The following is an 11,984-nucleotide window of genomic DNA, read 5'->3' as shown; positions in this document are numbered from 1 at the left end:
CATTAGCAATCCTGATGTTGGGATTAGTCCTTGACTTGGAAAAAAAGAAAAGAAAAAAACCTTTCCGTTCCCTTAAATCCCTTCCTCTCCCCATTCCCTACTTTCTCACTTTCTCTAACTTTCCCGGCCGATTATTCCATGAATCCATCAATTTTGTTCTTACAATCAAACCCATGATTTCAATCAATCACTTTGATTTTCTATATGCATGAATTTCTTCAACTTTTCCATCGCTCTATCCCATCAAATTACCTCTGTTTACACAAAACTTGTAGTAGTACCTTGCCATTTTCCTTCCCAAATCTCAGCTTTACGTATTTTCTCGGCAACCAAACAGACCCTTTGTTGCAAAACCTAATTACTATTCCAAAATGTCAGGTTCCTGCGCCAATTGCAAGTCCAAATCCTTAGTCCGCGACTTCGACTCAGAAAGCCTGGTATGCGAATCATGCGGCTTCGTCCAAGAATTCGACAATTTCCAGGATAACTTCGGAGGCATTAACGGTCCCCAAGGGACCTTCGTCCGCGTCGGAACCGCAGGTACAGGCAGCGTTTTTCATTATAAGGATAAGAAAATTTTTGAGGCTCAGAAACTAATTGATGATATATTGCATAGGTTAGGGTTGGGTTCGAAAGCTTACGAGATTAAAACTATGGTCAGTTCCATTACGGAAGGTGAGTATGGCGTTGGTGATTGGTTTGGGGTTTTTGTTGGTGCTTGTGCTTATGTTGTTATGAGGAAAGATAAGCGATCTTTGCCGATGCCAATGGCTGAGGTTTCTTCGGTTGTTGGTTGTGATGAGTTTGAATTGGGGAAAATGGTTTCTCGTGTGGTGAAGTTTCTAAATTTGAAGAGACCAGAGTACCCTGAATTCAATGTGCTTAGTTCTTTCGAAAGGGCATTGCAAAATTCCCATATTTTTGGAAACATTGGGGATGAGACGAGGGAGAGAATCCGGCGACAAGGGATCTTTTTGATACAATGTATGGTTAAATGGTCTCTCACCACAGGGAGGCGACCGGTTGCGGTGGTGGCTGCGGTTTTGGTTTTCTTGGGCGAGTTGAATCAAATTGAGAATGTTAGGATTGAGAATGTGGCTAAAGAAGTTCATGCTACCGTTTGCACGAGCAAATTAAGGTATAAGGAACTGATGGAAGCACTTGTTAAGGTGGCTCAAGCATTGCCTTGGGGGAAGAATGTTAACATTAAGAACATTGTGAATAATGCTCCTTTTGTGATTCAGTATATGGAGCATAAGTCTATGTCGAAATCGGATGAGAAGAGGAACGATTTGGAGCGGTTGCGGTTTGAATTGGAAGATGTGGTTAGTGAGTGTTTGAGCAAAGATGTTGACTATGAGAATGATATGGTTAATGTGGATGATGGTATTGATTATTTCAAGGTAGACTTGGATAGCAACAAGGGTTTGCCAAGTATTGACGATATGGAGAAGTTTCAACTTTCGTCCGAATGCTTAATGATGATTTATGAAAAGTTTTCTAATGAAGTGGGCTGTAAAAAATCTTCTAGAGAGAGCGGAAGTGTGGTTCATAGAAGAGAAAACAGGAATTTTGACATTGGTGTTTGCACAGAGTGGTGGAGTGGAGAGTCAGAGTTGAGCAAAAAGCTTTTACTCAAGCAAATATTGGAGAAAGATGTTGGGTTGAATGCCTTGCCTCCATCGTTTGTTAATAATTGCAAGGTTTATGAGAAGAGGAGAGAAAAGATTAATGCTGCTAAGCGACGCATTGATCGAATTATGTTTCCATCGAATTCAGATGATTGTGTTAACAATTATGTTGTGGACTGTGAACAGCTTGGAAAGAAGAGGAAGAGAGCAAAATTTAGTGCCATTGATTGGGAAGATTTGATTATTGAGATGCTCCTTCTTCATCAAGTGAAAGAAGAGGAAATAGAGAAGGGTCATTATAACACTTTAATGGACTTGTATGTGTTTAACTCTGGAATTGTTCCGGATTTCCCTGCTTGATGAGAAGAATGACAGACTTTTTTCTTGAGGCTTTGTTCCGATTTTGTGATCCATACCAGGTTTTTTTATTTTGTTCCACTTTGTATATATACACACTGGGTTTTTAGAGATATAGACATTTTTCTGAAAAAACATACAGACAGGCAGTAATGCATCATTTTTGTTCAGGTCATATAGGATTAAGAGAGATGGTTAGAGGGGACAGATGGGGAGCTTTATAGGGTAGTTTGTTAGCTTGGGGAATTGGAAGAGCTTGTTATTAAACCATTAATTGTATGGCTGAGAGGTTCATGCCTCAAAGTTCTTGCTTGGCTGGTTATCATTCTTTTTGTAATGTGTTCCATTTTCAGTAATACAATCTTCTATATTCTTACACCTCTGTTTCTCTTCTGTATTGTGTTTGAGAATTAGTATAGTATTTAGGCTTATATTCTTTTCTTGTCGTTTGTTAGTGAATTCATGCCTCATGGTATGTATGATTATATCATATAGGTGATATAGGGGTTAAATTCTTGTTCTTTCTTCAATAATTACAGCATTCTTGGTGAATAAGTACTGAAAAAAACTATGTTAAGCTTTGCAATCCTTTGTGTTGGTAAGGTTGAGGTACCAACTTTGTTTGGTAAGACACAAGTGAAAATGCCTAATGGGAGTTGAGCATGGGCAGCTTGTTCTAGTCTTCCAAAGCCTACTCTTTCGTATGAACGGAAACGGGGGAAGCTGGTTTTATTAGCAGCTATGCACTGGTTGAAGTATAACAGGTTGCAGAAGTTTCTTTGAAGATTTAGTTGGTTTGTGCTTGAATTTTCTATCCATCATGTTTGTATTGATCTCCATTCCATGATGCCAATGTTCATCTCAAACTCAAACCTTTGATCACAACACTCCTTGACATTTTCTCCCTTCTTCTTGGTCTGTCAAGTTTTTCATATTGGATTGTTTACTTAAATGTGTCTTTTGTTTCTATCATTACTTTTTTATTATTATTATTATTTAAGCATGTAGATTAGTCCCCAAAGCCAATTATTTGCTTCTAAAAAGATGAAAATGCCTGTGGGAGTTGAGCATGGGCACAAGCCAATTATTGTTACTACTGTTTTTTTTTTTTTTTTGAGAAACGACATAAATATAGTTTATTCTTAAAATTAAGTTTTAATTATTGGAATCATCTTTTTCTATATTTATTTTTTAAAAAAATATTTTCGTAATGTTTGAGACTTTTTAATTCTATTTTAGTGTACTAGTTGAAAATGCACGAGCATAACTAAAAGTTGAAAGTATAGCAAATAAAAGGATAATTTGTGGTCAAATTTGATGAACTTTGAAGTTTGGCACGGTTAAACTTTTAGACAAAAAAAATTATGGTTAAACTCTTTAATTTTAGCTCATCTTCTCTCTCTCTCTCTCTCTCTCTCTCTCTCTCTCTCTCTCTCTCTCTCTCTCTCTCTCTCTCTCTCTCTCTCTCTCTCTCTCTCTCTCTCTCTCTCTCTCTCTCTCTCTCTCTCTCTCTCTCTCTCTCTCTCTCTCTCTCTCTCTCTCTCTCTCTCGGACGGACTAGGAGTATCGTGCTCCGACCCTCCTCTCATCCCTTTTCCCAAAACCCACAACCTCGACCCTCTACGGACAAAAATGCCTCAACCCCCAAACGCCATTGATCCCCTGCGAACCCAAACAGGTCGACCCTTGGAACCCAAATGTCTTGCACCCATACAAACTTGAACCCGTCATGCCCTTTTCCTAACCACCTTCCTTCCCCTTTGTCTCCTTTAACTTGTTCTCTCTTTGCTCTTCGAAGTCATCTCGTTATCGACGCTCCACACATTTTCCTTCTTGCCCTTTATTGTAATTGAACCTTCTTTCCCACTGTTGGGTTTCTTCTGGCACAAGGTGACGACCTTTCTAGGGTTTGATTTGGAGAAATTGGGGATGAAATGAAAGAAAAGAAAAAGAGTTTGTGCGGTTGAGGAGAATAGAGAATAATGAAACCCAAGCTGGGGGTGGGTTGTGAGGACGACGAGGCTGAGGGGAGGATGGTCGAACGGTGACGAGATGGCAAGAAACCAAGAGAGAGAGAGAGGACGATGAGGTTGGGGTTTGATTACTGGGTTTGGGTTCGTGGGTGGGGGTTTGAGTTTTTGGGTTAGGGTTTGATTTCTAGGTTGGTGTAAGAGTTTTTTGGGTTAGGGTAATTTATATGTAGATTTTTTGGGTTTGATTTTCGGGTTCGATTTTTGGTTGGGGTTCGTGGGGGTGGGGGTTTGAATTCTGGGAAGAACAAACGAAGAAGAAGAAGAAAGATGAAGAAAAAAAGAAAATATTGATTATTTTTTAAATATTTTAAACTATTTTTTTCATATATATTATTAATATTAGGTGGACCAATGAAATCATGCCACATGTACACTTGTGTACACCGTGGCAGTCCACTTTGGCACTTAACAACCAAAAACTAACAGAAAGACTACAGAGCAAAACGATTATGGAGGTTAGGGAGTTTAGCCATCATTTTTTCAGTCTAGGAGTTTGACCGTGCCAAACTTCAAAGTTCTGGGAGTTTGACCGCAAATTACCCCAAATAAAAATATTTTCCAAAATAATGTACATTTTTGTTTCCCAAAGGGCATTGCAAAAGTTTTTCAATAGTAGTGTGACCAATCTTGTGGCATAACTGACATTGAGGATTTGCATTTGGTGTCGGAAATATGGGATAGCCTCTTCCAGTACCTAAAGAACCTCTAGGGTTAGGAGCAAAGAAACCTGTGAAAATTTCTTCCAACACTAGAGTAATTAGCCTCGAGGAAGTTAGGATCATAATAAGAAATTACAAAAGTGACATACTCTCACTTGGTAATCCTTTGAAGATAGCTACTACACGAGCTTTGGTGCTAAGAACTTCTCCAACCGAAGCAAGAACATCATGTTACTTGATTTTCAACAGGTAATCATTCATAGACATATTTCTTGAGATTTTGCAGTTTGGTTTGAAATTCCAGGATCTTTGCATAGATTTGCAAGGTGAAATATTTTTTGAGAGTAGTTCAGATCTTGTAACTTTGTAGCCCATAATATGGCAAATTGGACATTTACTCATCAGAGGTTTGGTTTTATTCCACTATCAACCATTCCTACAAACTTATTATGTAATGACAGGGAGGTCTAATTCTACCAATATATTATAAGTACGCTTATTATTTAAAAAAAAAAATAAGACAAAACTCTTTGACCCATATGCTCTTCCTATTTAAAACCCATATACTAAACTAAAGGGTCAAAATTGTTTCTCTTAAATGCCCTTAGTATTTAATTTATTTGAAACCCTTTAATCTCTTAAAATTTCTCACTCACACCAAAAATTAACACGCATTCATTGAATTTCCACCTTCTTTACCTTCTCACTCTATTTAACTCTTTAAAACTCCATAAGATAGAACGAACAAGAAAGTAACAGGTATTTTTGAGACTTTTCTGTTCTAAATTTTTCTTGTTTTCCTATATTGTTATTTGGATTCTTCTTATTTTTATTTATTTATTTATTTTTTTGTTAAGTTCTTCTTATTTTTATTTATTTAAGATTTTTACTAATATGAACTTTGTTATCTAAGTTTACATGTAATTTAGAGTAGCTTATTGTTTGTGATAAATCTCTTCATAATTAATTTTAAATCTGCCATGAAAATTCATGAATAAAATAAATCACCATTTGTTTTTTCTTAATAAAGTCTCTTTCATGAAAATTGTGTTTACCTATTACACAAAGCTAAATGATTATTTTTTGGAATCAGATTTTTTATTATCACAGTAATTATTAAAGTTATTGTTTTTGCTTGTAAAGGTCAATATGATAATGGATAAAATTTGTAGATCAATGTTTCTCTATTTGCTATCCTAAAATCTCATGTGATGCATTTAATTATAGTTATAAATTTGATTTTAATGTTGAATTTCTGTCTACCCAATGTGGAGATGAACATGATTTATGCTTTGTTTGCTTTATTTTCTATAACATTCCCAAAAACTCATTAGAAACAACATGTGAAGTAGCTCCAATTTTAAGGAGTTTGTAGATACTAACTCATTTATTGTGTGAATTAACCTCTTTTTTTTTTAAAGCTATTTATCATTTTTTTCAGCTCATCACCAATTGCTTATTCTTTATCTTTTGTTTTTGAATGAATTTTATTAGGGTAAATACCATTTTGGACCCTCTGTTTTGCAAAAGTTGCCAATTGGACCCTGTGTTTTGTTAAATGACAAAATGGACCCTGTATTTTCTAAAATAGTACAAATTGGACCCTGAATTGATTTTTTGTCAAAATAAAATTTAATTATAATCCAATCTAAAAGTGTTATGACAAAACTGTTTACATTTTTTTGTATCTGTTCGTATTAAGCATTGTCTTCAAGTTGATTGTATTAAAAAAAAAAGTTGTCAAAAATTAAGCTCAGGGTCCTATTTTTATTATTTTAGAAAATACATAGTCCATTTTGTCATTTAACAAAACACAGGGTCCAATCTGTAACTTTTACAAAACACAGGGTCCAAAATAGTATTTACCCATTTTATTATAATATATCAATTTTTCACTGCCATAGCCACCCAATTCACTCACAGTGATATAATCTTATTTCTTTTGTCACTGTCTCTCTAATCTCCTTCCCAAATTAAAACCCATTTTCATGTTTGCTCAAGTTGTAGCTTAGCTCAAAGTTGCACTTCAAATTTGTCCAACTACTACAAATTACATCTACTTTATCTTTTGGTAAACTTTTTTTTCCTTCATCTGGTTGGGTTCAAATATTACTTATTGTTTACATATTGCACCCTATCTGTTTGTACAAATGCCTCTTTTTTTAATTTTGCATATTAGGAGTTATTTATGTGGTTTCAATTGCTTCTACCAGTGTTTTTTTTTATTTCTTTTTTCATTTTATCGTTAAAGAATGACACTATTTTCTCACCACATTGGGGGGTTTAATCATCAACAAATAGTTACTTCTTTGTTATTTTTTTGCATAAATAATTAAGTTTATTTAGGTGGCGTTTGGTAACACTTTTTTAATCAGTTTTTTGTTTTTAAAAGTAGAAAAGTGAAAATATTTTTCAAAAACATGTTCTATAAAACTGTTTTTACTTTTCAATTTTATAATTAGAAATCAAAATTTTAAAAACAAAAAAAATCACTTTCAATATTTTTTTAAACAGTTTTTTTTCTTAATCAATCTTTTAGATTACGACCAGACCCGAACCCAAATCCCCTCCCTACGGCCCTGGCGCTAAACCCGGCTTTTGACTTGAACCCGAATCTGACCCCGGGCCTAGACCCGACTTAAATAAAATCAAAAAATAAAAATAAAAATGAACGAACACACTTTTGTTTTCTGTTTTTAAAATTGAAAAACAAAAGTGGTTATAGAACACATTTTTGTTTTTAAAAGATAAATTTTTTAAAAACAACAATTTTACTTTCATTTTGTGATTAAAAAATTAAAAAACAAAAGTGTTACCAAACGACATTTTTTATTTAAAAGAATATTTTATTTGATTTTGAGACAACTGAGGGAGGGAATCAAACTTTTATCTATATTCTGTCACTAGTAATATAAAAGTATATATATATAAAAAAAAAAGTAAATTTAAATATTTATTGGGAAATTACTTTTCATTTATTGATATTTTTGGTGCAAAATGTTAGCAGTTAATAAGTTGATGCTATATTTTAATCACTGCTAATCAATTTCCAGAGTCAACTTCGGAAGAAGATGAGTCTACCGGCGAACACACTCAGACCACCACCACCACCACCACCACCTCTTCCACTTCCACACTCATCTTCCCAGACTCAACCCTCTTTCCCCAATCAACCTCCTCCTAAGAACCGCTCCCTCTCTCACTCTTCACGCCTTAACCAAAAACCCATTGACCCAATTGTCAAATGGACCTCTTCCATAGCCACTCTTTGCCGAAACGGTCAACTAGCTGAAGCTGCCCAACACTTTTCTCGGATGAGATTGGCCGGAGTCGAACCTAATCACATCACATTCATCACCCTTTTCTCTGGGTGTGCTCATTTTCCTCGCAAGAGTTTGTGTTTTGGTACTTCAGTTCATGGTTATGCTTGTAAGCTTGGGTTGGATTCTGGTCATGTCATGGTGGGAACGGCGATTGTAGATATGTACGCGAAATGCGGTCTAGTTGATTTCGCTAGAGTCGTTTTTGATGGGTTGAAGGTGAAGAATTCGGTGTCTTGGAATACTATGATTGATGGTTATATGAGAAATGGTAAGGTGGAAAATGCTGTTGAAGTGTTTGATGAAATGCCTGAGAGAGATAGAATTTCGTGGACTTGTTTGATTGGTGGATTTGTGAAAAGGGGTCTTTCAGAGGAAGCCTTGGAGTGGTTTCGTGAGATGCAAGTCTCTGGTGTTGAACCAGATTATGTGACCATAATCTCTGTTCTTGCTGCTTGTGCTGATTTGGGAACTATTGGTTTAGGTTTATGGATGAATAGATTTATCATAAATCGTGAATTTAAGGACAATATCAAGATTAGCAACTCAATGATTGATATGTATGCTAGGTGTGGATGCATTGAATTTGCTCGACAAGTGTTTGAGAAAATGCCTCAAAGAACATTGGTTTCTTGGAACTCGATAATAATTGGATTTGCTATTAATGGGCATGCTGAGGAAGCACTTGAGTTCTTCAATTTAATGTTGAACGAAGGTTTCAAGCCCGACGGGGTTAGCTTCACTGGTGCTCTTACTGCATGCAGCCATGCAGGGCTAGTTGAAGAAGGGCTTATGCTCTTCGAAAATATGAAAAAAGTTCATGGAATTAGGTATAGGATTGAGCATTACGGGTGCCTTGTTGATCTCTACAGCCGAGCTGGGAGATTAGAAAACGCGCTAAATGTGATAGAAACTATGCCAATGAAACCGAACGAAGTTGTTGTGGGATCATTGCTGGCTGCTTGTAGAACTCATGGTGATATCTCATTAGCAGAAAGATTAATGAATTATCTCAACGAGTTGGATCCCGGGGGTGACTCTAACTATGTTCTCCTAGCGAACATATATGCCGCGGTTGGAAAATGGGACGGTGCAGGCAAGGTTAGGAAGATGATGAAGGCTCGGGGAATACAGAAGACACCGGGATTTAGTTCCATTGAAATTGATTGTAACCTTCATGAATTTGTGTCTGGTGATCACTCCCATGATGAGGCAGAGTGTGTATATTCAATGCTTGAGCTTCTTTCGTTTGAACTAAAAGCATCTGGCTATGTTTCGCAGAATATTTTAAGCACTGAATCATATGAGAATGATTGATTGAAGCACTTGTTTTATTTTGTATGAAATGAACAAACATTGAAGTGTGAAGGAATTTTGTGTTAGTGTAAGAGAGATCAAAGGGAGTAGCTTAGCTTCATCATCATTGTTCAGAAGAGAGAATGAATTCTCTACATAGGTATGTACAATATATATATATATATATATATATATATATATATATATATATATTTATAGGGAATACTCTTATGAATAATCTAATGGAGAAAAACATACAGATAAGATAGTATAGCTCAAGAATAAATCAAATTTACATTTATTATATTACTAAGAAGTAGGGATGCACACGGGGCGGCGAATTGGCGGGGAGTGCTCCTCCCGTCCCCATTCCCGTTAAGAATTTTAATCCCCATCCCCGCTTATTTCTCATCGGGGATGGGGCGGGGAATTCCCTAATGGGGCGGGGACGGGGCGGGGAATCCCCTAATAATAAAATACAGTTTATAATGAAATTTTTAATATACAAAAATATTAAACTACATAAAAATTAAAATATTACACATTAATTATTATTCAATAAACTAATTATTATCCAAAATATAACTGAAAATTCATAAAAAAGATACTAATATACTAAAAAAATGCAAACATAAATTATAAATTATAAAATATTATTAAAAATATAAGATAAAATACTAAACGGGTACCCGTCGGGGCGGAGAGTGTGATCCCCGTCTCCGCCCCATTTAACATTCGGGGACAAAAAGTGATCCCCGTCCCCGCCCCGTTCCCCATTTAGACGTGGAATTCCCGTCCCATTAGGGGCGGGTCCCCGTAGGAAAAATGTGCATCCCTACTAAGAAGAATTGGTTTGAAAAAATTAATGATTTTTCTATTCAATAAAAGTGTATCTTTTTTTTTTACTATTATTGAAAAAAAGAAAGTTTTTAGTTTATATGAAAACTTTGTAATCTAAATATTTATACTTAGGTACCTTCTCACTTTTGTAATTTTTATTTTAACAACACTTTTATAGTTATTGAATATTTTTATTTCTCGATATAGCTAGTTATTGTATATTTTGAATAATTTAATTACTCACATTGTTTGTAGTTATAATCCACAATATCCAAATACAAATTTTATCTGTATAATTATATATTCTGTCATCTTCCTAATAATACTTTTTATTATAATATAACATCTATATAAATGTTTTGATTTCATGATAAAATTAATATGCTATATTATCTTATTTTATAAATATAGTTTTAAAGAATGTGAAAAAGAAGAAATTTAAAAAGAAAAAAAAACTAATATAAATTAAAAATATTTTTTATATAAAAAATAATATAATTGAACGTCTTTATAAAATTTAAGTACAAATAAAATTCCAATTAAGTAATTGTATTAAAGTAAAATATAACTCTATTTTAATATTATAAGTAATTAAGTATTATTGATTTGAACCATAATATAATTTAAAATAGCACAATAAATAGATGATTGATAGATGAGAATGAAATTAATGCAGAAAACACAGATACCAAAAAAAAAATATGAAGATTAAAAATAAAAAATCATACATATTTGTGTCATAGCATCTTGCCAATGGATTTACAAAATGAAACATTTCAAAATAATTATTATAAGAAGTATGAAGAAGTAAAATTGATGTTGTACTCAAAAAAATGACACAAAAGAGAACGATTTATAATCTACTATTTTTAAGTAACATAATAGAGTTGTTTTTCTTCTTTTATATATAACTTCAATCTACTTAGAATTGAAAGGTCTTTTTTTTATTATTTTTATTTTTACATTTTGAGAGTATTATTATAATTAATTGCTACGTTAATGGAGATGTGGTACCATCTTGAGTTCAATACAATGTGTTTTATTTGAATATCAATATTAATATTACTGTTTTTTTTTTTTTTTTTTTGAGATATATTAATATTACTATTAGTAGTTAGAAATAACAATTTTATCTTTACGAAAAAAATAAAAATTATTGGTTAAAGTTAAAATAAATAAATAAGAATAGAGAAATTTGAGAATATGTCTCATGTCACCGTTTTAATGTTTTATTTTTTATATGTCGATACATTTATTAGTAATTTTCATCCGAACTTTGACATGTACTAAATCATGCTTCCTGAATTTTTTTGGTCGTTAAAAATTTCCTCTAAACTATAGAGATTGTTAGATTTAAGGACTTTGATTAATTTCATTCAATTTTATTGTTTCAGTGATTGTTTATGTACTAAAACATGCTCTCCAGACTTTGATATCTACCAAATTATGCTACTCAAACTTTGATATGTACTAAATCACGTCCCCTAAACTTTCATCTATGTTATAATTTTTTTACTAAAATTAGACAAAAGTCCTTAAACTTAACAATCTTAATAGTTCATGAGGAATTTTTAACGGCTAAAAAAATTCAGGGGGCATGATTTAGTACATGTCAAAGTTCGGGGACAAAAATTGCTATAAATAGGATATATATATGTATATTAAAATAATAATTAATTCTTAGTGTATGCATTTTTTTACTTCAATTCTATTTTATTTTTTAGAAAACATCTATCCTTGTTAGTTTTTTTATTTTTTTTTTTATTTAAGCGTTTATATATTACAACATGTTTTGTGTGGGACTCGAACCCAGGACCTCCAACACTCACACACCTACCTATGGCCACT

General features: G+C 33.6%; 2 protein-coding genes across 5 annotated transcripts; both read left to right on the top strand.

The window, feature by feature from the left end:
• LOC115720806 (plant-specific TFIIB-related protein PTF2) lies at positions 1-2,366 on the top strand. Of its 3 annotated transcripts, none has more exons than XM_030649982.2 (2): positions 8-540; positions 622-2,366. In XM_030649982.2, the coding sequence occupies exons 1-2, from the start codon at positions 372-374 to the stop codon at positions 1,989-1,991; spliced, it is 1,539 nt and encodes a 512-aa protein (XP_030505842.1). In that variant the 5' UTR covers positions 8-371; the 3' UTR covers positions 1,992-2,366. The 3 variants fall into 3 exon arrangements, with proteins under 3 accessions (XP_030505841.1, XP_030505842.1, XP_030505843.1); XM_030649983.2 differs by having other exon boundaries at positions 403-540; positions 617-2,366; XM_030649981.2 differs by having other exon boundaries at positions 1-2,366.
• A 2,971-nt stretch (positions 2,367-5,337) lies between these two features.
• On the top strand, positions 5,338-9,415 carry LOC115718494 (pentatricopeptide repeat-containing protein At1g05750, chloroplastic). 2 transcript variants are annotated; one of them, XM_061109874.1, is made up of 2 exons: positions 5,338-5,439; positions 7,734-9,415. In XM_061109874.1, exon 2 carries the CDS (start codon positions 7,752-7,754, stop codon positions 9,315-9,317), a length of 1,566 nt encoding a protein of 521 aa, XP_060965857.1. In that variant the 5' UTR covers positions 5,338-5,439; positions 7,734-7,751; the 3' UTR covers positions 9,318-9,415. The 2 variants fall into 2 exon arrangements, with proteins under 2 accessions (XP_060965857.1, XP_030503151.2); XM_030647291.2 differs by lacking the exon at positions 5,338-5,439 and adding an exon at positions 6,592-6,751.
• The last annotated feature ends 2,569 nt before the right edge of the window (positions 9,416-11,984 follow it).

This window comes from Cannabis sativa, chromosome 2, assembly GCF_029168945.1.
Source record: "Cannabis sativa cultivar Pink pepper isolate KNU-18-1 chromosome 2, ASM2916894v1, whole genome shotgun sequence".
NCBI classification, from domain to species: Eukaryota; Viridiplantae; Streptophyta; class Magnoliopsida; order Rosales; family Cannabaceae; genus Cannabis; species Cannabis sativa.
This window is presented reverse-complemented; position numbering and strand designations above follow the sequence as displayed.

Excerpts from the sequence above, each read along its gene's own strand:
- LOC115718494 (XM_061109874.1), top strand. The coding sequence starts at position 7,752 with ATGAGTCTACCGGCGAACACACTCAGACCACCACCACCACCACCACCA.
- LOC115720806 (XM_030649981.2), top strand. The coding sequence starts at position 372 with ATGTCAGGTTCCTGCGCCAATTGCAAGTCCAAATCCTTAGTCCGCGAC.